Source organism: Canis lupus, chromosome 25 (genome assembly GCF_011100685.1).
Source record: "Canis lupus familiaris isolate Mischka breed German Shepherd chromosome 25, alternate assembly UU_Cfam_GSD_1.0, whole genome shotgun sequence".
Classification (NCBI taxonomy): Eukaryota; Metazoa; Chordata; class Mammalia; order Carnivora; family Canidae; genus Canis; species Canis lupus.
In genome coordinates, this window is record NC_049246.1 from 9,054,055 (window position 1) to 9,078,994 (window position 24,940).

The window sequence follows — 24,940 nt, forward strand, 5'->3', positions numbered from 1 at the left end:
GAAGATGTGGTCTATATAATGGAGTATTACTCAGCCATCAAAAAATGAGATCTTGCCATTAGCAATGTATATGGAGCTCTTTAGAGGGTATTATTATGATAAGTCAGAGACAAGTACCATATGATTTCACTCATAAGTGGAATTTAAGAAAACATGAACATAGACAAATCAGGAAACCGTTAACTGTACGAAACAAACTGGGGGTTGCTATAGGGATGTGGGCAGGGGGACAGGCTAGATGGGTGGTGGGCATTTAAGAGGGCACTTGTGATGAGCAGTGGGTGTTATATGTAAGTGATGAATCACTACATTCTACTCCTAAAACGAATATTACAGTATATGTTAATCAGAATTTAAATAAAAACTTGAAAAAATAAAAATACTGACTTTAGTAATCATTAATGGACCCCTGAAGTCTAGTTCATCATGAACATTGGTGAAGTCTGAGCAATGATTAACTTTCTTGGGTAAAATTCTTCAATATTTACTTGATTTTTCTTGTCCTTGATTTCTCATCAAAAAGTATATGCTTCTTTACTAAATAGCTATCAAGAGTTACTTTAAAAAAAAAAAAAAAAAAGAGTTACTTTTAGAAAGGCCAAAAAAATAAACTTTAGCTGTTGTCGATGACTTGCTTTTATCAACAGTGTTCAATATTTTTTTTTTTTTTGGACATAACCATTTGTCAATTTATACCCAGATTGTTGTCTTGTCTGTGGTATTTGCAGTGAAGGAATATCTCACTATCTGTATGTAATCAGCACAAAACAACCATATCATACTTTTCTGGAGAGATTGAGTCTTGATTCAAAGGTATTTGGCAAGATAAATTCACTCTCCCAAAGAACTGAGTAATTTGGACATGGTTAAGCTCTTGTAGTGGGCAGGATGATGAGGAAGTTTCTGCTATGCCATTGCTGCTATCAGTGGCAAATGTGCTATGACTGTCTAGCTTTGCTAGACTGGGGTACTTCCTGAAGGACGACCAGCCAAAATTCATTACTTTTGAATCTGTATTTGCATGTGTTTTGTAAATAATATGAGCATGTGTGACACATTTGAAAGCTTTAGAATAATTCGCTATTCCAGTGTCTACTGGTTTTATTTTCTCAGTATTGTAGCATAGTGTGGGTCCCTTAATAATTCTTATTCTGCTTAAGGACAGGTGGCACTATGATATAGTGGAAAGAACATTTTTTTAGGTAAAAAAGGATATAGTTTCACGTCCAAGGGTTCAAACTGTGCTTCCCTCAGGCCCCTCCCCAAATACTATGGTTTTTAGATCACCTGACTTTCCTGAATCTCCCATTTCCTTATCCGAAGCTACATCACATACCCTTGGCAAAGTCTCTCATGTTGTGCATCCCTCGATGGCAGCATCTCTCAGCCTCAGCACCATTGACCCTTGGGGCTGGATAATGTGTTGTCGGGGGCTGCCCTGTACCATGTATAACATTGAACAGCATCCCTCATCCACTAGTTGCCACTAGATGCCCCTGTTGTGACAACCCAAACTGCCCCCTGTACCTTGAGATCCATTCTAAGGAAAGTGAACTTCAAAATCCTACAAAAAGTGAAGGACGGAAATTGGCACTTAACTGCCTCTAAGTGACCCAGCACTCTGCCAGGTGCTCTTACTCAGGCTTCACAATCCTTTGAGGGGTGTTTATTTCCCATTTTACAAGTGGAGAAATGGGGTGGAAGACAGTCCGACTAACTTAGATCTGATGGACTCAAAGCCTCTTCTCTCTGTGGCAGTAGAGTGATAAATGTTAGCACGCACTTAGGTGTAAAAGTTGGTCAGCACTGTCAAAATACACTTTTAGCATCATTGCAAATGCTTCATGAGAGGACTCATTCTGTTCTTTGAAATTATGTTGAATTCAACCATATTAAGATTTGCTGTTTTTTTTTTTCACCAGGCTGTATATAGCTTCCTAAACTCATGCTTATATGAAACACCAAAGCTTTTCTTTACGAAATACAGACTCTTAATCCAGTGTTTTTGACCCTGATCAAGAGAGGGACAGAAAAGAAGAGGGAATGGGGACGAGGATTAAGCAAAATATCAGTGAATCTAAAACAGTCAAGATGAGTATTGGTTCTGAGACAATTGCAATTGTTTATCACGCTTTTGTTAGGCTATTGCAATTGTTCCTTAAAAAACAAAAAACAAAAACCAAGCTTGCCTTTTTCATTAAACTTTGCCCTAGAAGCAGTGATTTGCAACACTGGCTGCAACTTAAAAGATCTCAGAGGCTTAAAATAAAAAAAACTTTAATTTTTTTTTAAATTTTTTAAAAATTAAAATTAATTTAATTAACAAATTAAAAATTAAAATAAAAAATATATATATACACAAGCACCCTCAGAAGTTCTGATTTAGTTGATCTGGGATGGGACCCTGGCATCAGGATTTTCATCACTTCCCAGATGAGGCTAATGTACAAGTGCAAGAACCACTGGGCTGTTGACTATATGGCATCTATGTTAACCGACATTTCAGCCCTAAGAATTTGAAGTTCCATTTCCCAAGCATTGATACTGTGTTCTGTAAACTGGTATATGTTCATCTATTTACATTTTTCTGTACTCAGACTTTTCTCATTGGCTAGGGATGTTCAATTCCAACTTCTTTACACCTGTCCTGTCACTTCACAGTAGGAGAATTTGGGGACTGATGGCTGTGTACATCGTTTAATGGCTTCTGCTTTCATCCCTTAAGGCTTGAGTCATATTGAGAATGAGCCAACTGTGCAGCCAACTGAATGAATGGTAGTAGTTATTTGTGCTAGTGCTCTTGGGGGTCCTTCCCAGCATCACCACCACCCCTCACCCCAACATCCTCTGCATATTCTCCTACAAATGTGTTCTTTTTAGATGCTTTGGTCTTTTATTATTAAAAATCAAATAAGTATAGTAGAGAGAATCAGGAAACAATCTCCTACTTACCCAGTACTGGCTCTAACTCAGTTGGGGGTTGTAAGGGATAGTAAATTAAGTGTTTGCATAGCTTTTCAGTCAAACATACTGCAGTTTCCATTCTGGCTCCACTTTTTACAATCAGCATGGTTTTGGCATTGACACCCAACCCTCCCGCTCCAGCCAATTTCCTCCGAGCTCAGTTTCTCCCTCTATAAAGTGGTTGTGAGGATTAAAGGAATTTCTATACATGAAGCATTTGGTGATCTTGCCACAGAGCAGGCACCCAGTGAAGGCTTTGCCACACCAAGAGTAGAGAATCACTTCCTCTGCTACTTTTCCTCTCTAATATCAGCATGTACTGTTTACTGTTATTACTGCACACACACAAACACATTGATATTTTTAATTTCCTCCCTTTCATGTTTTCTGTGAAAAGCGTGACTCTTTAAATAGACATAGGCAGTCAAAGCATGCCCATCTTGCTGCTCAGTGAACCAACCAGCTGCTGTGGGGTTAGTGGGAATTCGGTCTATTTATTATTGCTGGGTGCCCAGGGCTACCCTTTTGCTAACCACTTCAGGATAGGAATGTTCTAAAAGACAGATGGTGCCCAAAACCGCCCTTGGGAACCATGGCTTTATAATCCATAAGCAGAGGACAATATTTTCCCAGTTCCGAAGAAGGGGTGGTTGTCAGGATTTGTGAATTATCCTGTTTACTAGCATAAAAACCTCTGAAAGAGGGGTGTGCCTGGGTGACTCACATGCTTAAGCATCTGACTCTTGAGCTCAGCTCAGGTCTTGATCTCACAGTCTTGAGTTCAAGCCTCATGCTGGGGTCCACTCTGGGCATGGAGACTACTTAAAAAACAAACAAACAAACAAACACCAAATACCTCTGAAAGAGTTGCCTAAATAACATCCCTTTTCCTTAAAACAACAATAAATACCAAGGTAGCATTCTTTTTAAGTGCCTTAACTTTTTATTTAGAAAAGTTAACAATGTTGCAGTGAACACTTGGCCAGTCATGGTTCCACTCACCTCTCTCTTCCCCACCCACCTCCTCAGAACAGGGACCTCCTTCTCCCAGACCACAAGTTTGTTGCCACACCCAAGGAACCCCTCACTGGCACAATAGCATTATCAGGTCCATTTGTCTCCCAGATGTTCTTTAGAGCTATTTTTTTGGATCCAGGATACAATCAAGGATTATACACCTTGATTGTCATTATCAGCCCAACCTCCTTTTAAATGATGTAAATTAAATTTGTATGAGAACTTTGGACATTTTACGGCAATACTGTTTGTGTTTTGCCTAAGAAGAGCTTTACTGAAGAATTAGAAGATGGTTCTTTATTAGTCAAATAATTAGATAGTACTTGTATTCACTTAGATCAACTGCATCTTTATAAAAGAAATTGGGGGTGATCTCATGAGTTGGGTCATAAGAGCCACCCAGGGGTCCCTCTGCAAACATTTCAAATTCGCACTTCAAACACGCACGACGGTGAAGTCAGCTCTCCTCACTTCCCCCTCTAGCCTGGTCTCCTCTGAGCATCTGCCTTCGGCTCAGGACATGATCCCGGGGTCCTGGGATCGAGCCCCACATCGGGTTCCCTGCATGGAGCCTGCTTCTCCCTCTGTCTGTATCTCTGCCTCTTTCTCTCTCTGTGTCTCTCATGAATAAATAAAATAAGAAAGAAAGAAAGAAAGAAAGAAAGAAAGAAAGAAAGAAAGAAAGAAAGAAAGAAAGAAAGAAAGAAAGAAAGAAAGAAAGAAAGTCTGCAGAGAACCAAGGCAGACAGCCAGTGAGTAGGGGGGCTCGCAGGTGCAGAACCCAGGAGGGAGGTCTGAGCTAAAATAGACTGCCGGTTAGAGTGGAGGCAGTGCCTCAAGCTCTCAGTGTAGACAAACAACTGGGCCATATACGGACCCGGGTGAAGGGTGGGTGGTTGGTGGGTGGGGAGAGCAGGGCCACTGTGTCCAGTGAAACAGAATATGGGGTACACAGGGTCCCTAGGAGTCACTCCTTCTCCAGTGGAAGCTGCAGTCCTGCTCCAACATCTCCACATCATCCCATTTTCCGAGGAGAGGCTGGTCACTGTCTTAGGGACCCAAGACTTCCCCAGCCAACAACAGGAGAATAGCCTCGGACTGCTCTCCTTGCTTGTCCAAACTGGCTGTGACACTCTGACTTCTCCTCTTACAAGTAAATGAGGATTTATTAGCTTATGTAAGAAATGATGCACCCTGTCAGGAACATGATCTGTGTAGGCCTCAGCCTGGAATTGGTCCCAATGGCCTGCGAGACCTCTCTGCGGACTTGTTTTAAGGGGCCAGTGGCAGCCCCCTGCCCCATGCATGCCCTCTCTGCCCCCACGAGACAAACCCAAAGCAGGATAGGCCACAGGTGGATTTCTCTTTCCAACCCTGTTATTCCAAAGAGGTCTTTGTGTCATGCAACTTTACAGTGTCTGTGAGAGATGGAGTTTGAAATTCACTCTTGGCTAAAACTCTGGACAGCATGTGGAAGGGGAGAAAGTCAATTCTCAGCTGCAGCCGAGATTCAAGAGGGTCCCCCAGGTAGGAAACAGGCAGAGGCAATGGGGCGAGGACAGGGTGACACCAGATGGACAGAAGGGAGGACCCAGGACATTCCGGGGTTCTTTCTGGGTTTGATGCTGGTGCCTGAAACACGTGCTTCTGATTTCCAGGGCCTGTTTACTCAGTGGGTAATTTAGGGTTCCAGTTTACTGCCCACTCTCCTAAGTCTACATGTGGGGGAGTGCTCTGCAAACACAGCGTCCATTGTCTCCTCATGCTCATTCGCTCCAACTGCTCTGCTCTCAGAAATCACCCATGAACTTTCTGGAGCTAAGTCTAGTGATCTTTTGGGCCTCATCTCCTCTGGTGGCTTTGTAGCACTCACTGCTCTGCATGTCTCGCTCCTCTTTCACTGGTCTGGAGGCCAGAGGTGTGAAATCAAATTGGTGGCAGGGTCCCACTCTCTCTGAGGGCTTTGCGGGGAGGATCCTTCCTTTCCTCTCCCAGCTTCTGGTGGCTCCAAGTGTCTGTTGGCATGTGGCCACATCTCTCTTTTTCACGTCATCTTTCCCCCATGTTATCTCCTTTGCCTCTCTTACAAGGACACTTACGATAGCATTTAAGGACAACTCAAATAATCCAAGGTCATCTCCCCCTCTCCTGATACTGAGGTTAATCACATCTGTAAAGACCCACTACCCAGGGAGGTCACATCCACAGGTTCTGGGGATTGGAACTCGCTAGCTGTGGCTGGCCATCGTTCAGCCCATACCTGCCCCACAGTGGATGAGAAGAAATATTGCCTATGTCTTTCTTGCAGTGTTTTCCTGTCTGTGTTTCATCAGAGAGAAATCTCCCAGAGAAAATATGCTTCCTTTGTTGTTGTATAGGCATATTAAGCCAGTAATTAAAATTTGTAAGCCTTTAGTAATACCTCCGATGATCATAAAGAGGCACACACATGACGTCTTTCTTCATGAGAGTTCCCACAACAAGAGGCAGAAGTGAAAGGGGAGGCTGGAAAGTGCGTATTGGGATGGGAGGGAGGAGAGGGCATGATATATCAAACCGGCCATATTATTTCAGACTAGCATCTAAACTATAGAATATTCTTGGGATTTTGGAACTGAGGGTGAGGGGCTGATCAGGTTTTACCTGATCAGAAAGGGCAGGTGGTGGTATGAGGGATGGAGAGGACAGGCTGGCCTCAAAGAGGGGCCTGGGACTAGTCAGGATTCAGGTAGGGCCGAGTGGCTTCCACGGTCTAGAAGAATGGTCTTGCCCCTGTTCTGAATCTCAGAGGCAGCTGACCAAGCATCATAGAGTTGTAGCCAGCCTCCCTCAAGCACCTGGTGTGGCGAAAAGGCTGCAGCTCCTCTTTGATGGGCCCCTACCTTCTACCGGAGCATCCTAGGAAGGCAAACAAATTGTACTCCAAGTGGTGCTATGCTGGGTTTTCCAAACAGGAGAGAGGACAGTACCATCACTCTAATACCACCAGTCAGAGACAGGGACCCTGATGGGCTTTACCCCTCATGGTGGGTCACTCACTTCAGACTTGTCAACTCACCAAAGTCCAGTTGTAAGATTTGGGTCAGAGAAGGAAGACCTGCTTAGGCTCTGAGCCTGTCATAACCCCAGCTCAGCTTCCTGGAGCGGTCCATCTGAGGGACTACCAGGCATCTCAGCTAGCAATAAAATAGCACTTGCTTCCATCTTACATCAGTCCTTGCTGTGTCTCCTTCTGAGATCTCACTAGAAGAAGGGGTTATTGGCAGGGCAGATTCAGACTCCCTGGGGCCACTGGTCAGATGCCAGGCCTCATCAGCTTCTCAAATCCTATGTAGTCTTATCCTTCCTACCAGCTGCCTAGCACGTTCTTTCTACTTGACAATCCATGATGCCTCACAGTGTCCTTTATGTACAAGGGAAAGAGGACAGGTCTGTAGGGCTTCAGAGACATCTGTCCTAGCCATGGCTCAGCCACATTCTTGCTTATGATCCTGAACAAGTCACCTCTCTGTTATGGACTGAGCGTTGGTAGCACCCTCAAATCCAGATGTTGAAGCTCTAACTGCCATGTGGTGGGCGTAGGAGGTGATGCCTTTGGGAGGTGATCGGCTTGAGATGGGATCAGAGGTAAACAAACCCGCTTAACTGTCTTTAATCCAGCATTTCCCAAACTTATTTCTGCAAGGACCTGTGGATAATGGCTGGACTTGTTTGTGCTCCTGCTGTGATGCGATAGGGGGCAGGTGAGAAAGCAGGACTCTGGATGCAGAGGTAGGAGTGGGGCCGAAGGAATACCTGGATCAGAAAAAGTTCTGGTGTTCTTTGCCCCGTTTTCTTCCAACAAGGCCAGACCAATTGGAAGTTGCCTCTGGAGGTATCTGGAACCCTGCTCGGCATGATTTATAAGATGGGTTTTGTTTTGAATGCTGCTGACTTTATATAATGGCATTATTTCCTCAAGGGATTAGTTAATGGAGAGAACACTGCCCTCAGCAAAACAGCACTAATGCAGAGCTCTCAATTTAAAATAGTACCAAGTAGGCAGGCTAGAACCCCGAGGATTAGACTCTAAATGTTACGGTCCAAAAATAAAGGATTAAAAATGAGTACTTCATTAAAATAGGGAGAAATCCAGTGTTTTAAAGGTTTACATAAAGCGGGGTGGGAAAGGGGTCTGGCCAAGGTAGGCTGGTTGCTTAGGAGGCTCCAAGACTCAGAAACAGAAGGACAAAACCTGTGTGGGAGCAAACTGCTCCCCCTTCCCTTTTCCAGGAGCTGAGGATATTAAGACTAAAGGGATAAAGTAATAATGTGCTCCGGCCCATCAGCAGGCTGGTGACAGAGCTGAGGGCCTGTCCTCCCCATCCTTCGGGAGCTTGGATTCAGTAAGAAGGAAAAAACTCAGGATTTAAACTCATGTCAGGAAGAAAGGAAGGAAGTAGGGAGGGCGGGAAGGGGAAGGAGAAACCAGGCAGAGAGGCGTTGTTTGATAGTCTGAGGCAGTGGAAGGCAACGGTCTAGCTTTCAGGGATATGCAGAGGATTGGTTGTGTACCCAGCACCCTCCTCTTCTCCAGGGGACAGCAGGGCCTTTGCATCACTGTGGCTCTAAGAGACCAGACATTTTTAAATGCCTTTGGCATTTTTAAATGCCAAGCCTTTGCTTGGTTTGAGCCAAGGTAAGTGGCTGACCCAAGATACTGTCAGCATGTCCCTTTGCTAGGGATTTGAGACTTGGAGCCCAAGAGAACTTGATGTCAGTCTCCCTGTGGAATTAAAGCTACAAATTAAACCCAGGGATGGTTGTGGCCATGTTTCCTGCAAGTGGCAGAACCAGTCTGGAGAGAGAGAACAGATGGAACCACACGAACAAGGACAGAAGTCAGTACTGCTGGGACTGAGTTCTTGGACAGATTTTTCCCATGGTTCTAGGAATAGATTCGTTTCTTATTTTGCCTAAATTTGGATTGCCTAATGGATACCCAAGAGTCTTCGCTGATATGAGGGATCACCACCGGCACCAGCTGGAGGTACTGAGGTCTGGGTTCCTGCGTGGCTGGGTCAGAAAAGTCACAGGGAGCAATCAGGCAACTGAGCCAGAAAGGAGAGCAGCATCTCCCCTGGAGCTGCTGAAAATACAAAAAACTGTGGAACGCCATTCGTGGTGGGGGGCAGGGAGGGGCCCCTAAAAATTGCTCAGTGAGGATCCAACATTCTTGGCAAGGGCAGAAAAGGGATTGTGGTCACAGGTGCCTTGAGGTGTGGGACAGTGGAGTCTGAGAAGTGAAAGGGAAGTAGAGGCAAGCTCACCCCTGATATTTGGGGGGACCAGGGCAAGACTACAAATGGAGGCTCAGGCTTCAAAAGTTAAATATCAAGTTCACAAAGTGTTCAGTAAAATATTAACAGATGATGAATGTTCTATCCTCCTACCTTGGCCACTCAGAAGACCCCAAAAGGCCAGGATGGATGTAGAACTTTTGGAGTCCTCATAATTCCATGGTGATGTGACAATGCACGGAGGACAGCCTGTGGCATGGCTCTGGACATGGATCCAGGGATATCTGGGCATGAGATTTCCAGTTCCCAGGACCTGCAGTATGGTCCAGAAGTGGGACATTTCTCCTTAGTCTTGCAGACTCTTTGCCCCATGGGGAAGGACATGGCCCAGACAGTACCCCTCTTGCCTCTCTGAGAAGGCTGCTGCTCATGCGTTGACCAAAGAGCAGGTGAGTGCGTACTGGAAAGTACAGGACTGGGGTGGATCAAGAGACTTCCTGTGTTTGCCATCACGGACTCTGTACCTTACAATTCTTATTCACAAAAGGATGGCTTTGAATTAGGGGTAGAGATTTATAGCCAGTTACTGGGGCCCAGCTAAGGTTTGAAGTTTGAGTGTTTTGGCTTGTGTGGCTTTGTGCAAAAAAACCCATAATCTCTCTGAGGACCAGTTTTCTCATCTATAAAGCTGGGATGCACCTTCCCTAGGCTGCTTCAAGGTTAAACAATGCTCATGAAAAGACTGGCATAGCAAGTGCTCAGTAACTGGCAGCAGCTTTATTCTTTTCTTTTTCTTTTTTTTTTTTTTTTTTTTTTTTTTTTACCACTGTCGGGTTCTCCGAGAGGGCTGATAGCTTTAAAATGGCTTCTGTAGGACCACACTTGAAAAGGAGAGGGCAATTGACCTTTGATTTTATTCCTGGAGCTTGCTTCTCTCTACTCTGACAGTCTGCATTGTTGGTAGTTAGAACATGTGGGCTCTGGATTTTTCTTCTGCCATTTACTTAACTGATAGCCATCGGCCAGTCATTTAACCTCCCAGAGCTCAGTTTCCTTGTTGGTGAAATGGGGGCAATACTAGCATCTACTCATTCCTAATAACTTAGGAATAAAGGAGATAATCATACATTCCAGCTCTTAATGGAGGCTCGCCTGGCACAGAGCAAACTTTCAAAATTGTCCGCTTGTTACCAACAGCCTCCGTTTCTTGCCTGCTCTCCCAGCCCACCTGCAGGCCGAGGCTGCCGTGATATTTGGGTTGTGGTAGAGCTGCAGCCCATCGGCTCTGTGCTGTCGTCACGCAGCAAATCATGGCATCCAAGGAAGAAAAACCTCGAATCTGAGTCGGCTGCTTCAATTCAAACTCTAATTGCTTTGGGAGGAAGCCCACACCGGCTGAAATCATTTCTTGCTCTGTTCCTCCTTGCCCCTGTCGGGCAAGGCTGACTCTCACTCAGACATCTGGGTTAACCGAGGAAGAATTTGCCAAGAAAATTGCATCCTGGTCTCTTCAGAGCCCAGACAAGGAAACTGCTGTGTGATCAGTGCTCCTTCTGGGAAGCTTCACTTCTTTCCTTTCCCTGTGCAAGAAAATTTAAATTAAACAGATCTGAGCCAATAATAGACAAGTCTGGCTTCTCCCCGACAGCTGACGCGCAGGCGACCTGGTGGCACCAGAGGGCCTGGTAGATGCTGGGCCACCCCGCTCACAGGTTCTGGTCCCGTGGCAGCCTGGAAGAAAAGAACCAGGCGAGCGTGTGGATTGCTTGGGCACCTGCTGCCTCCTGCTTAAACGGAAGCCCCAGCTCAGCACGGTGGTCCTCCCCACCATAGGACGGCTTCCATTAGCAAAAACATGTGCAGGTTGCTCTCTTCACCTCTATCTCCAGCTCTTCTCCCTCCTGTTTATTTCTCAACACCTTGGAAGCCATCTACCTTGAGCCCTTAGGAGCCTTCCTTTCATTGTCAAGTTCTTGCCACTGTCACCTCCACACTCCAAACTCTATGCCAACACATGGAGCTGCTCATACTCCCCAGAACTCCTCCACTTTTCTCTCTTGCCTTGCCTAGCCTCATGCTCCTCTCACGCCCCCCCCCCCCCCCCGACTGTCCCTCTCTCTACCCTTCTTTGGACTTTTAATTGTGGTAAGACATGCATAACACACAATGTACCATGTTAACCACTGTTAGCCACAGTACAGTTTGGTGGCATTGAGCCCATTCCCATTGTTGGGCAACCATCACCATCATTCATATCGGGAACTCTTTGCATCTTGTAAAATGGAAACTCTATCCCCATTAAACAACAGCTCCCCATTCCCCTCTTCCCCCTGCCCCTGGCAACCACTGCTCTGTCTCTATAAATCTAAATACTCTCAGTTTCTCATTAAGTAGAGTCCTACAGTATTTGTCCTTTTGTGTCTGGCTTATTCACTTAGCTTATTTCACTTACTGTCCACAGGATAGCAGCTTTTCCTTCTCTAAAAGTTTCCTTCAAATTGCTAGATCCTATTCAACTTTCAGGTCTGGGTATGAAGTCCATTCATCCAGGAAGCCTGACAGCAGCACACCACCCCCCCAACTGTTTCCAGGATGCTTTGCACCCCTGCTGTCAGGGGGCTGCCAAGCAGTGCAGGGGCAGAGCCTGGAGACCCCCCTCTGCTTCCCTGAGTGTGTGAACTCCTTCGGGTCACAGACTCCTTTCTGTTCCCACTGTGCCCAGCACAGAGTAGCACTCAACAAGTAGTGTAGCATGAATGCTGAGCGAACTCCCTGGAAGTATTCATGCACAATTTCCAGCAAAACTCTTGAGGCCAAGCCTGAATGTTCGTGATCATCAGGGATGGGAGGTATACTTGCCTACCCTTTGCGAGAGCGTGGTTTGTCTCTGGGGTACTATTCTCTGTCTGTTTACTAGATTCCATGGCCACAGTCAGCACTCTTTCTGTGTCTCTGAGCGTCCCTCTGCTCCATGCACAGCCACTAGGTCATCCACTTGCCTTCCTGGTGCCGAGTTTCTTCCCTGCCAGCCTCTCCCACCCTCACTTCACCTTGCACAGCCTGGAAAGTACCTACTTCTGGCCACTATTCACCTCTTTCTGTATACGTGAACCTCAGCTAGTTAACACTAGCGCTGTCACCCAGGCCTGCATCTGGGGCAGGATGCTTGATTCCACAATAGTCTGCCCATTGCCAACAGCTTCTACTTAGTATCTGGAGCATTTGAAAGCTACACCTCCCTGGGGCACCGGGGTGGCTCAGTTGGTTAAGGAACTGACTCGGTTTCAGCTCAGATCATGATCTCAGGGTCCTGAGATCAAGCCCCCCCTGGGGCTCTGTGCTCAGCGGGGAGTCTGCTTGAGGATACTCTCTCCTTCTCCCTCTGACCCTCCCCATCTCAAATAAGTAAACAAATCTTAAAAAAAAAAAAAAGCTACACCTTCCTTTCTGCGATCCTATAAAAGCCCTTTTCTGAGGTATGCTCCTTTCCCAGAGCAGTGGTACCATGTGCCTGCCTTACCACCGATGACTGGTTTGACTTTGGACAAACTCCTAAGCCTCAGTTTCCTTATATGTAAGTATAGATAACATACAGTACATCTCCAGGATGTTGTGAGAATGCAACAAAATAAAGGAATAATTCCCACCTAAATAGTAGAGGTGACCTGGAAGATCCTCAACATTTTGTGGTGTTGGCTAAAGTGTGTGCTATTATTTGAGAAGGGTGGGTGCCACTGAGAGAATGTAGATGAGGTATCTGTAAAATCAATATGGGTGGACCAATGACAGGACCTTCCCCCTCCTCCTTCCCACCTGAGTTCTCTTCTTCTCATCCACAGGGCTGCAGCTAGGCTGTCCAGGGAAAGCATCAGTTTGATTTGTTTTGATCTTTGCTACTCAAAAGGATCACATGAGGCAGACGTCCCTCCTGACTGAACTGATGGATTGACTGACTCTGTAAACATCACCAGATGCCCCCAGCTTCCCAACGGTCACATCTGCTACATGACATGTCCGCTCTCAATGGTTGAGGGTTGAGTTGAATGCTTAACAAGGACTCACTGCATTTGTTCCCAATCTTATTTATGCCAGTGGTACATTTTATTGTGATTATTGATTAATTTGTTTTTATTATTTTTTAAATATTATTTATTTATTTGACAAAGAGAAAGAGAGAGCACAAGCAGGGGGAGTGGCAGAGGGAGAAAGAAAAGCAGACTCTCCTCCGAGCAGGGAGCCAGAAGCTGGGCTGGATCCCAGGACCCCGGGATCACAACCTGAGCTGAAGGCAGACGCCCAACCAGCTGAGCCACTGAGGCACCCCGTGATTATCAATTAATTTAAATGATTTGAAAATTGATGAAATTAGTGTGAAGACAAACATGTGGAAACTAACATGAATTCTTTGGAAAGACTACATGAAGGGTGATATTGAATTGAGGATAAATGGGACAACTTTCAAAGCTTAGAGAAAATTCTAAAAATCTAGGAGGCTACTGTGCTCATGTTGCCTTGCAAATATATTTAAGTTCTTGCTGCACTTAAAGCAGAAACTGAAAGTCATATACGATGTATTTATGAAAGACTGTGCTGAACTCCTCTTAGTTGAAGAACAGGTCTTGGCCCGACATCCAAAGATTAGGAAATGAAGATACATTTTACTGTTGCATGTTGAAATAAAACATTTACCATATGTACATTGGTTCCCTGCCTTAAAAAAACATATTTTTAAGTAGCACAACCACCACTGGCATCAATCCATTTGGATGGGAGTATTTTCCACTGGTTTCCCTCCTGGTTGGGACTCTCTAAGCAGCCCCACTCTGGCCTCTTTTCTTCACTGTTCATAGCTCCTCCTTTATGTTTCACTCTTGTGGCCATTCAGCAGGGAGCAGTAGAGAATTGATGCTGGGTCCAGAGCAGACTTTCATGCTGCCCCACCTGGAGTGAACCTAGAGAGTGTGATGGCATCTTCCTGCAGCTGCCTCCCCTGTTGGTTTATGTTTTTTGGAAGCCTTGCTCCACCTCACACCCACAGCAATCTCTGGTGATTGACTGAATGGTGTCCCTCAAAACTCAGATGTTAGAGCTCTAACCCCCAGTGTGATGCTATTTGGAGATGGGTCTTTGGAAGATAATTAGGGTTGAGAGGTCATGATCCTTTAGGATAGGATTAGCATCTTTATAAGAAGAGGAAGAGGGATTATTCTTGTTTCACCCCATAAGGACACAGTGAGAAGGCCCTCACCTGGAACTGAGTTCTCCAGAAACTTGATCTCAGACTTCCACCCTCCAGAACTATGAGAATTAATGTCTGTTGTGTAAGCCACCTGGTCTCATATTTTGTTACATTAGCCTGAGCAGATTAACACTCTGAGGAGAAACAACTAAAACCCAGGGTGGTTCTGTGTGAAGATGTTTAAAGAATAATAATAATAATGTTGATTCTGCTGCTACCCATGATGACAATGGTGAAGACGCTGGTGATGTCAAACCCCAGGTGTCTGTGGATGGAGAAGCCCTATCCTCTTCCATTTCCAAAGCAATACACTGTTATGCTCATTTCCTTAGATTGCAAATCCACCTGGGAGAGCTCTAGGTGTATCAACAGGAAGTTTAAATGATTTGCCTGAGGTTACACTGTTTTCAGAGACAGACCTGTAACTATAATCTTAGCCCATGTCATTTTCTAACCAGCCAAATGTTCTCCCAAACCAAACTTTAGATTCATGGCCGTCAGCCATTTTCTGTCATGATATTCATGGTAGTGTTTCCATGTGTGACGCCCTCTGACTTTGATAGCATCTGAAACGTTTTTCTATTTGACTCACTGGAACAGAGATTGCTAGCCATCTACCAAAAATCCTCTGCTGCTTTCCTCCTTGGTTACAGAACTCTGAACTTCTCTTATAGCTAGGTGTGGCCCATGCGACTAAGTTCTGGCCAACAGGATATAAGCAGAAGTGTGTAGAACCTCCTGGAAAAGCCTATAAAAGAAGCCAATCTGGCTGGAATGGGCCTCCCTTTTGTCCTGGACCTCTGTTCTCCATGGGCCTGTTTCTTCACACTGTCTGGAAGATGAGAGGCCCTAGTAACTGTTTGTACCATAGGATGATAGTGAAGACAGAAGCCAGAGCTAAGATAGTGGGCAGAAGTATGAAGAAAGGGCCTGGGCTCCTGATGACATGGAGCCACTCATCAAGGAACTGGGCAAGTCGGGATGGTGTCATCACCCATCTGGCCCCATGGCCTAGATATAAACCCCATGATGAAAGGAGCAGCAGGTGACACTGAAGGGGCTGTTTCCAGGCATCTTGGTGGCTGGGGCCCAAGAAGGCTGGTTTGGGGCCCACCTCACCGAACTGCCAAGAGAGGTTTTCATTCATCTTACTTCTCTGTAGAGCCCAGCCACATCCCAGTGCAGGAAGATTGGAGGGCACACAGGGCCTTTGTGGTTGTCCATGTTATCTGAGCTTTGGGACCCCCAGTACCTGCCCCCAACCCCACACCCTTAGGAGGTCAGAGTGGCTGCAGGAGGAATAATAATGGGGGCGCTGTCTCACGTGGCCTTGAGGGCAACAACATCAGCCATGGAGCTCCAGGTAAAGCACCCAAAAAGATAGCCCTTGACCACCTGGGATGGCTAGACAGAACTGGGGCTCAGAGTGTCCAGTTAGGCAGGTAGGATATTAAACGGGTGAGATTTGAATGGTGACCTCATTATACTCACAGGATGGGGGCTTAGGGACAAGTGACTCACACTGATGACAGAGTGTCCTAAGATTCCTCAGCCAGGAAAGGCTACCTTACTGTAGGGGGTGGGGTGGCTTGCGTCAACCTGGCTGTTCGCATTAGGCTGACCTGCCATTGAGAAATGCATACCATCGATTTATGTCTTCTTTTATTTCAGCTTCAAGGATGGGTTCTTCTAGAGAGCAAGAGTTAGGAGTCTTTTCAGGCTGAAAGAAGAAGGAACAGTTATGGCCATGGTGACAGGGAACACGGATAACTTGTCAGTTACATGAATTTTCCATGTTGGAACAAGATCCCGGTTGGCTGAATTGGTTAGAAAACAAGAGCATTTCCCCCTGAGGTTTTACTCAATTTCCAAACCACTAACTCATATGTGGTATTTTCCAGGCGAATGACTTTCTGCATCCCATCACCTTATTTTAGTTATGGTTATGTTTGATATGCTGGCATTCTGGAACAATCACTACTGACACCCAAAACCTAATCAACACATTCAGTTTTGCAAAACAGAAATTCTGAGAAATGTAACATTTTTAGGGCTAGAATAAAACTCACAGATCAGCTAACACCCCTTCTCATTTCATAGATTGTTGGGAGTGATTGCTGAAGGTCACACATCTAATGAAGGTGAACTGGAGAGTAGAACTCAGGTGGCCCTATCTTGTAAACTATGCAGCAAACACTTTATTCTGCAATTTCACAGTTTGGGTTCCCATTGACTGGCCCAAATACAGTATATAAGGGCTCAGATTATTTTCCTCTTTCCTGTGTATTTCTGTTGGAAAGAACTTTCAGTCCATTACCTGAGGTACCGTGGATGAAGACCTAGGTCAATCCTGGAGTCTACTGCAACCCCCTTTTCCCTCAGAGAACAAACACCATGTAAATTATCTATTTTGATTTGTTGAACTGAGTAGCCTTCCTCCCCTCCTGCCTCTGTTCTCCCCTCCTTTCCCTCTTCTTCCTGCTTTGCTCTCCCTCTGCTCCCTCCTTCCTGTTCCTACATTAGACTTGCTAGCGGATTTTTCTCTAGGACTGCCTCTCAGCCAAACATCCGCCTGGCTTCTGCGCACGTCAGCACATTTCCCTCATTCTCGCCTTCCTCTCTTCCCTCCTCCCTGTGTGCTTTTGTTTCCAAATTGCAGGTCTATCAAAATTAATGAACTCATTTATTTGCTCTATATCAAATGCACACTGAAATTATTGTATTTCTAAATAGGCCGATAGTGCTGGGTAGACACATTCTGATATCCTGAGAGCCACCGTCGTACCTCTTTATAACCTTGGGAATGCTTCTGAGAACACGATTGTGGAAATGTGAGAGGCCTCTGACAAGACAGAAGGTCTTCTTGATCTATGCTTGCCCAGTCCCTTTATTTCCTATTTTGAACATGTTTGGGGATCTACACAAAAGTCAGTGACGAGGTTATACTGTGTGATCAGTATTCTAGGAGGCTGCCAAGGAAAAACCCGAGACACATTATTTTGCTGGCAGAGCAGGTGTTCTGCTTTGAGTTGTAACATAACCAGTGAGCAATAGCTCATGAAATGACCTTCTTTTCAATTTATTAAAGGGCAAGCATTTCTCGGAAATCCATATATTTCACTAAGCTCTAAATCAAGACTGCATCTACCAGAGCCTTCTCAAAATCTCTTGCTCCAATTTTGACTTTCATAGACTGGGGTACTAACCTGATCATTTCTTCCTTTCACTTGTTAGGAAGCCAAGGTTTTGTGTGTATTTCTTAATGGGGAGTGTGTGCAGTGCGCTGAATTTTCAGTGTCTGTCCTTCTCAGATGTGACTGCTGGGCTGAGCATGAGGCTGAGTTTCCTTACATTCTAAGGCCATGGGCAGTCACTGTTTTGTTGGTCAAAAGGAAGACAAAGTCAAGTGGCACTGGGAGATGAGCTTTGACCATTTCCACAGATGGACCAACAAATCTCACCCCAACTCTGGTCAGTATCATGATCTAGGGACACACTTTTAATTCCCATATTTATTTGGTTCTCTGGATCGTTACTTGACTCTTTCAAGCTGCAGTTTGTACTCCATGCTGATCTGCCTGGAAACCACAAAATTCTAAAAATGCAAAAATGTGAATTGGATGTGCTGGAACCAACCTTAAACTCTTCCACCACCACGTTGTCTTGCCCTTCCTCTTCTGTGTGCATAGCAGCCACATCCTGTTCCAGCACTGGGAGAGCAGGCATGCTCCGGGGATCTGTCAAAATTTCATAGGGCACTCTAGGGTGGCTCCAGGAGGCAGGAGTGAAAATATCCCTGGGGCTATGCTGCCCAAAGGTTCCTGGAAGAATAGAGACAAATAAGCATAGTACGGAAACTGACCTGTCTTCTAATCAGAGCAAAGCTTACTGCTAAGATTGCTAGGTCAACCTAGCAACCAACCTAATCAAATTTAGTTCTGCTTCTGTAGTTCATAAGAAACAACTCCAGGGCAGTTGGCTCTGGAGACTTGAGCCTGGTGTGCCTCCTACAAAATGCATCACGTGGGTGCTTAATCTACTCAGTAATATACTAAGGACTTACAGGATAAATTCTAAACAGTTTTAGCATTTGCCTCCAGGAATATCAGTTAGGGAGACCAGATGACCTGCTGAAATAGGTACAGAGTCTCTCTACACAGTAATTCAAGTTAATCTTAGTACTTCAGCCCACTCTGGCTAGGCCTTTCCCCATGCACAGCTTCCCCAGTCCTGAATTGTTCCTACCAAGGCATGACCCTATGATAATGCGGTTCCTTACCAAGCTCACCGAGTTCAATCTAGCTGAGTTCTCTACATTTAAATGTCTTTGATTTTAATAATTATTGTGAATATAAGTTGACTTTGAGGTATAGACTTAATTCTGTTTCCCCCCAAAGCTCACATGTTAAAGCCCTAACCCCCAATGTGACTATATTTAGAGATAAAGCATTCATGGAAGTAATTAAGACTAAAATGAGGTCATGAGGGTGGAATCCTGATCTGACAGGAATCTGAGATAACAGAGCAGTCTCTCTGTCATGTGAGGATACAAGAAGATGGCCCTCTGCAAGCCAGGAAGAGAGCTCTCTCTAGAACCTGACCATGCTAGCACCTGATCTCATACTTCTAGTCTGTGAACTATTCTCATGTGAGAAATGAATGTCTATTGTTTCAGTCGCCCAGTCAATGGTATTTGTTAGGCAGCTTGAGCTGACTAGTACACTTGGCCTCAGAGAATTCATGACTTGACAGAGGCAACATCAGAAGCCCAGAAATGGGACTAAGGAGGTGGCCAGGTAGATGTTCCATACCTATGTACTCCCCCATTCCTGCTCCACAGGCACACAGTGCGGTCAAGGGAGGATGACAACAGAAACTTTTCTTTTACCAGCTCCAAACGAATGAGATAAAAAGGGAGGATAGATGCTCCAAGCCTGCTCCAGCATAAAAGGGACATTGGATCAATGCTCCATTAATATAGAAGCCAGGCCAATCTTCTGAATTATTCTTGGTACCATTCTTTCCCTCTTACCACACCACACTCTCCAAATTCTCCAGCTCCAGCCCCAAGATATCAAACAAGATACAATGGAAACCATCTTATGGATGATGGGTCTGGGGGGAAGATCAAGAGGTTGTAAATAGCCTGGCCAAAGTTCAGGTCGTGCCGTGAGCACGGAGTCTTTTCAACTCAGTAGAAAAATAAAAGATAGATAGATAGATAGATAGATAGATAGATAGATAGATAGATAGATAAATTTACGAAGTTTCTAAACTTACAGTAAAATACCAGATCAGATCAATTCAAGGAAGATAATTAACCATTTACAAGAAAAACAAAGACTTCTAGTCAATGCTGTGCAAGTGATACATACATCTTGCTTCCCCAACAGCAGGATTGTAATACCATTTTCCTAGTTTTATTAATTCAGAGGCCTTCTTGAGATGGTTGATTTGATGAAAGTTATGAACATATTTTAACTCTTACAAATTCTTGAACTCTAAAATGGATGGTACTCACGATCTCATCACACTGACATGGGCCCGCCAGACCATCACATCTGAATCGAAAGGAAGAACACACCTGAGTACAGTGGGAGAGTTAACCACCATGATGCTAGATGCTGTACGACACTTGACAGGATGAGCACTGGGTTATACTATATGTTGTCAAACTGAACTCCAATAAAAAAATATACATATTTAAAAAAAAAAAACACTTCCTATAGGATGGGGTCAGATCTGGGTGAGTGTCCAGAAAAGAGAAAGGTACTGGTGTGGCACTTGTTGGTTTTGCTACATTAATTGATAAGTGTTTATCAAGCACCTACTATGCACAAGACCCCCTGTCAGGTCCAAAGACATAAAATGGCTCCCATGCTAGGTGCTTATGTTATAGTTTCCCTCAGTGTTTATGGTTTGGTAAGCATGCAGGAGTAGACAAATAACCAAAAAAGCTTTGTAAAATAGCCTGGTAAGAGCTGTGCTCCCAGTACCTGGAGTAAAGAACTAAGGCTAGGCAGGTGGCTCTTACTTCTAGATTCCAATCTCTTTTACAGTAGCATTTAAACTTTTGTGGTGAACAGGAAAAGGTGACTAAATGGAAATATGTGAATATTTACCTCTATATTGGCTTTATAGAAATGTATTTAATGGGATTTCATATAGACATTTAGACATGTTAGATATTAAATATTCTAAACAGAGCTAAATATACTTATTTGGAAAGTTGTCTAAGGGATACAAAGAAAAAAACCAAACAAGTACTGAAAATTATGTATTGTGTATATATAGATGCCCGTGTGTGTGTGTGTGTGTGTGTGTGTGTGTGTGTGTATCTTCTGGAAAAAAATTAAAATTCATTAACAGTGTTCCTGGGATGCAGAAATGGCAGGTTAGGTGGTAGAAGAGGTCAGAGTAACAACTACCACTTTTCATTTTCCATTCTTTTGTGTTGATTTTTTTCTAAACTTAAGCACTTTTACAATTGTATGAAAGAGCTCTAAAATTTTAAACATTTTTGTTACTGCTAAAGCAAGATGTTCCCAGAAAATTTAGAAAATACAGATTTCCAAAAATAAAAAACAAAACACATCCATAACCTCAGTGTTATCTCAAAGAGATAACATTTGTTAAAACTTCAGTGTATGTCTTTCCAGATTTTCAATCTTCCATATACTTCTTAATTTTAACAAAGACTCATACTTTAATGTTGCTTTGCAATCTGAACTTTTTCATTTACTAATTTACCAGGAGTATTTTTCTGTGAATACATTTTCATATACAGCATTGTTATCTAAGACTAGGTAATATTCCAGTGTATTTGTCACACCATCATGTACTGAATCAATTTTCCTTATGTTGGATATCCAGGCTGTCTCTAATTATCGTCTTTCTCTCTTACAAACAATGTATTGATTCACAACCTGATATCTGAATCTTTGTGCACATGTCCTATTACTTCTTTCAGCCAAATGCCTAGGAGTAGGGCTGCTGGTTTGAAGCTTTAGATATGTATTATCAACTTGCCTAGAGTATATACCAGTTGACCCCCTACCAAGAGTATATGAGTGCCCATTTCCCAGTAACCTCATCAACCATGAATATTTTCCTGAAAATATTTGTTTCTAAATCCATTTTTTTTTCTAAATCCATTCTTAAAAGGCTTAAGAGACCCCCCCCCCCCCACCATCCTCACTGGTACAATTTAATTTTGCCAACGAGAATATAAAATTAAAACTGAAGCTGTGCTTATCATGGTATTTAACATGAAGAGTTCATTGCCTACTTTTGGGGAATTGCAGCTCGGGTCCCTGCAGGCCATACTCTTTGATGTCGTAGACGTGCACAAAGCCTTTCTGGTCAGCCACATAGACAAGGACATCTGCTGTCACTGCGATGCTACTGACCTGCGCTTTGTCCTTGGACTGGAAAACACATGCATAGGGCCCATTACAGAGACATCCACAAGGTCCATCACAGACACACACAGACATGACCCATCACAGACACATACACATAAGCATAGCCCATCACAGTCACATACACACGGGACCACTCATAAACAGACACACACAGACATAGGGCCCTTCAGACGTATACACACAGACACACACACAGCCCATCACAGATGCACATGGGGCTCATTGCAGATAAAGCTTACCTGTCAGACAATGGCAAGTGGAATGTTGTATCTCATTTATAGTTAGAAGTAATCACTGTGCTGGTGTTAATCTTTCAGCAAGATAGGAAGGCTATATAGAAAGTAAAGCTAAAAACATAGAGCCCAGAAGAGTTGCTGTGTTACATAGTCAGGCTAGTGTCAAAAAAGAAAAAAAAAAACATAGGGGCACCTGGATGGCTCAGTCGGTTACGCATCTGCCCTCAGCTCAAGTCATGATCTCAGGTCCTGGGATCGAGCCCCGCATCAGGTTCTCTGTTCAGCAGGAGTCTGCTTCTCCCTTTCCCCCCGCTCATGCTTTCTCTCTCTCTTTCAACTAAATAAATAAAATCTTAAAAGAAAGAAAAAGAGAAAACAACAAACCTAAAGCATGGAAGTTATTTCCAATCAATTGCCCAACTTACAGGAATGAAGTTTGCAATGGGACAGGCTCCACTGAACAGCCTCCAGAAAGTGACAGAACCTGTGAGGAGGGAACAGCAGGAAGGGTACACTTTGCCCTGCAGTGCTGAGTCTCTGAGCCTTTGCTGACAGGCACTGCAGCCTCGTGACACCAGGGTTTTTTCCTTTTTCCCTTGGCTAACCGATCAGTTAGAATTATCAGTGAGTATTGGGGCACGGGGTCCTCTTTATGGGTTTTGGATTAAATGGCTCAGTAGCCTTTTCCTTCTCCACTAATCTAGGCAGCTTTCCTGATGAGAAAGTCTCCAGCTTTGCCTATGGAGGAAAGGTCCAGAAGTTTGGGCTATGGCAATAATTAACGTGTGTGTGTGCACATGTGCATGTATGTGTAAGCACTTATTTTAAATACACTCTGGTACTTGCCTAGTCAAAGGGATCCTTGGCAGGGGCCGGTTCTTTTTGCCTACCAGTCATGCACCATTCTTGACTGTGCTTTATACATGGGTGCTCATGTAGCAAGTGGGGACCCCATGCATATTACTTCCTCTTGGGAGCTCCCTAATGAATGCAGTTTCCTCCTCTTCTCTCAGGGACAAGGGATGCTCTGTGCTTCCACTGGGTAAAGCAGAAGCCATAGATGCCTCAGAGTAGAGGGTGAAGAGAAGCATCCAAGAGCATTTCCAGCTTTGGGGCTGGAGCTGTGAGTCTGCAACTTGGAGGAGGCAGCCTCCATTACCACTTGATGAGAGGAACACAAACATTCAAGTACCCTGGGATCAATACACACAACTTGAGCCTCCCCTTGCAACCAGACACAGGTGGCTGGCTGCTTTCAACTGGAAATTTTAATTAAAATCTTAGAGCTTTGGAGCAGGACTGTGGCCCACTTGTTACATTTTACTAAAGCCTTGGGGGGCGGAGGGGTGGTCATGTCATTTGTGTAGTGTCACCTAGCTAGTTAGTGGCAGATCTGGACTCAGAAGCTCATTCTTAAGCTCTCAGGGGAGCCTTGGCTTCTTTGTCCTAAAACAAGCAGGTTACATAGCTAATTTCCATGTAGGATTCTTTGTTTTTCTTCTTCAGGCTCTTCCATCAGGCTGCCTGTGGTCGCTTGTGGCCCTACCCTTACAGGCTGGGTTTGGTGTTTACTGAGCCTGACTAAATGATGTCCTCCATGGCCCACTTCACTTGCAGAGGGCCCTGAGTGGGCAGCTGGGCAAGGAAACTTGATTTGGAGGGAGTGGGAGTCAGGCCTCACTCCCTGTGTGACCACCGCCCTGACTGGCAGGACTGGGCCAGAGCAGGCCGGGGTGGGAGGCTAGTCAGCCTGGGCTCTAGGGAGAGGGAGCAGCAGGAGGGAGGAATTGCAGAGGGTGCAGAGGAGAGCAGTGAGTGCTTGGGGACCCTCCCTCTCCAAGCCTGGGCCTGCAGTAACCAAGTCTTAGACAGAGCAGCACAGCCTCTGGGGGAGTGGGGGTAATGACATGCCATTCTCACCTTCGGGCCCATTGGTGATTAGGGAAGCAGCAGGTGATTCAAACTTGGCAGCCCGTGTCTTCAGGAAGGCAAGGCAGGAAACACTCTGGTCTGGGCCTGGTGACCAGGGAGAGTTTGGCTGTGCTCTCCACAATGCTCACAGCCCTTTCTTTCCCCCTCCCCCTTCTGCAGCTCTGCCCTCTCCCCCCCCCCCCCCCCCAAACACACAGTGGGCCTGAAGCAGGAGCTGTGCACACAGGTGTGCGGGCAAGCGGGCAGGTACCTTCGCTGCTTAAGAACCAACCCAGATAAAGTCAAGTGTGAAGGTTAACAGCCCCAGCAGCCCAGGAACCCTGGCATTTCCCAGAGCCCTTGGACTTTTGGAGAGAGACAAGGATTTGAGAGACTTTGGGAATTTACAGGTGCTTCTCAAGAAGTCCCCGATCTCCAGAAATTCCTGGATTGGAGGAATACAAATTAACCTTTATGTCACTTTTTATATTTACCAAGAGGTAAACCACATGAAATCCCATGATACTGGAGCATTAGTTCCATAGCCAGATGAAGTGGAGATTTGTGTTTTTCTAATGGTTCATGACTTGGAGGAGACAGGTGTGGTTATATTTAAAAGATTAAATATACTATTTTATAATATTTATATATTGTTATGTTAATTATAATTAAATATTATTTAAATTATTATATCTATTAAATATTATATTGTTATAATAGACAATATCATTATTTATAAATAAATAATACTATATTGTTTTCCTAGTTAAAAAGCCTTAGTATCTAAGAACTAATCAATGAATTCAGCAAAGTAGCAGGATACAAAACCAACACAAAATAATCAGTTGCATTTCTATAGACAAACAAGGA

At 44.6% G+C, this 24,940-nt stretch overlaps 1 protein-coding gene and 2 long non-coding RNA genes across 4 annotated transcripts in view; 1 reads left to right on the forward strand and 2 right to left on the reverse strand.

The window, feature by feature from the left end:
* LOC119865902 overlaps window positions 1-9,492 on the reverse strand; it is a 21,846-nt gene extending 12,354 nt beyond the window's left edge. Inside the window, exon 1 of the long non-coding RNA XR_005378391.1 lies at window positions 9,414-9,492. This is a non-coding gene — a long non-coding RNA (uncharacterized LOC119865902). The remainder of the gene's footprint in view (window positions 1-9,413) is intronic.
* On the forward strand, window positions 9,493-13,337 carry LOC111092279. The gene is made up of 2 exons (XR_005378390.1): window positions 9,493-9,709; window positions 13,100-13,337. It is a non-coding gene; the product is annotated as an uncharacterized LOC111092279 (long non-coding RNA).
* Window positions 13,338-16,144: 2,807 nt separating this feature from the next.
* Window positions 16,145-24,940, reverse strand: part of LOC119865901 (WD repeat-containing protein 49-like) — a 34,774-nt gene continuing 25,978 nt past the window's right edge. Inside the window, exons 5-11 of one of the 2 annotated variants that reach the window (XR_005378389.1) lie at window positions 24,080-24,175; window positions 22,585-22,643; window positions 22,163-22,270; window positions 21,788-21,926; window positions 20,021-20,060; window positions 18,136-18,320; window positions 16,145-16,219 (exon numbers count right to left, since the gene is read on the reverse strand). Coding sequence is in view for 1 of the 2 variants with exons in the window: in XM_038573341.1 (XP_038429269.1) it covers window positions 24,140-24,175 (36 nt within the window). In the remaining variant the exon portion in view is untranslated. Of the gene's footprint in view, window positions 16,220-18,135; window positions 18,321-20,020; window positions 20,061-21,787; window positions 21,927-22,162; window positions 22,271-22,436; window positions 22,644-24,079; window positions 24,176-24,940 lie in introns of those variants that run through there. The other variant, XM_038573341.1, reaches the window with a different exon arrangement.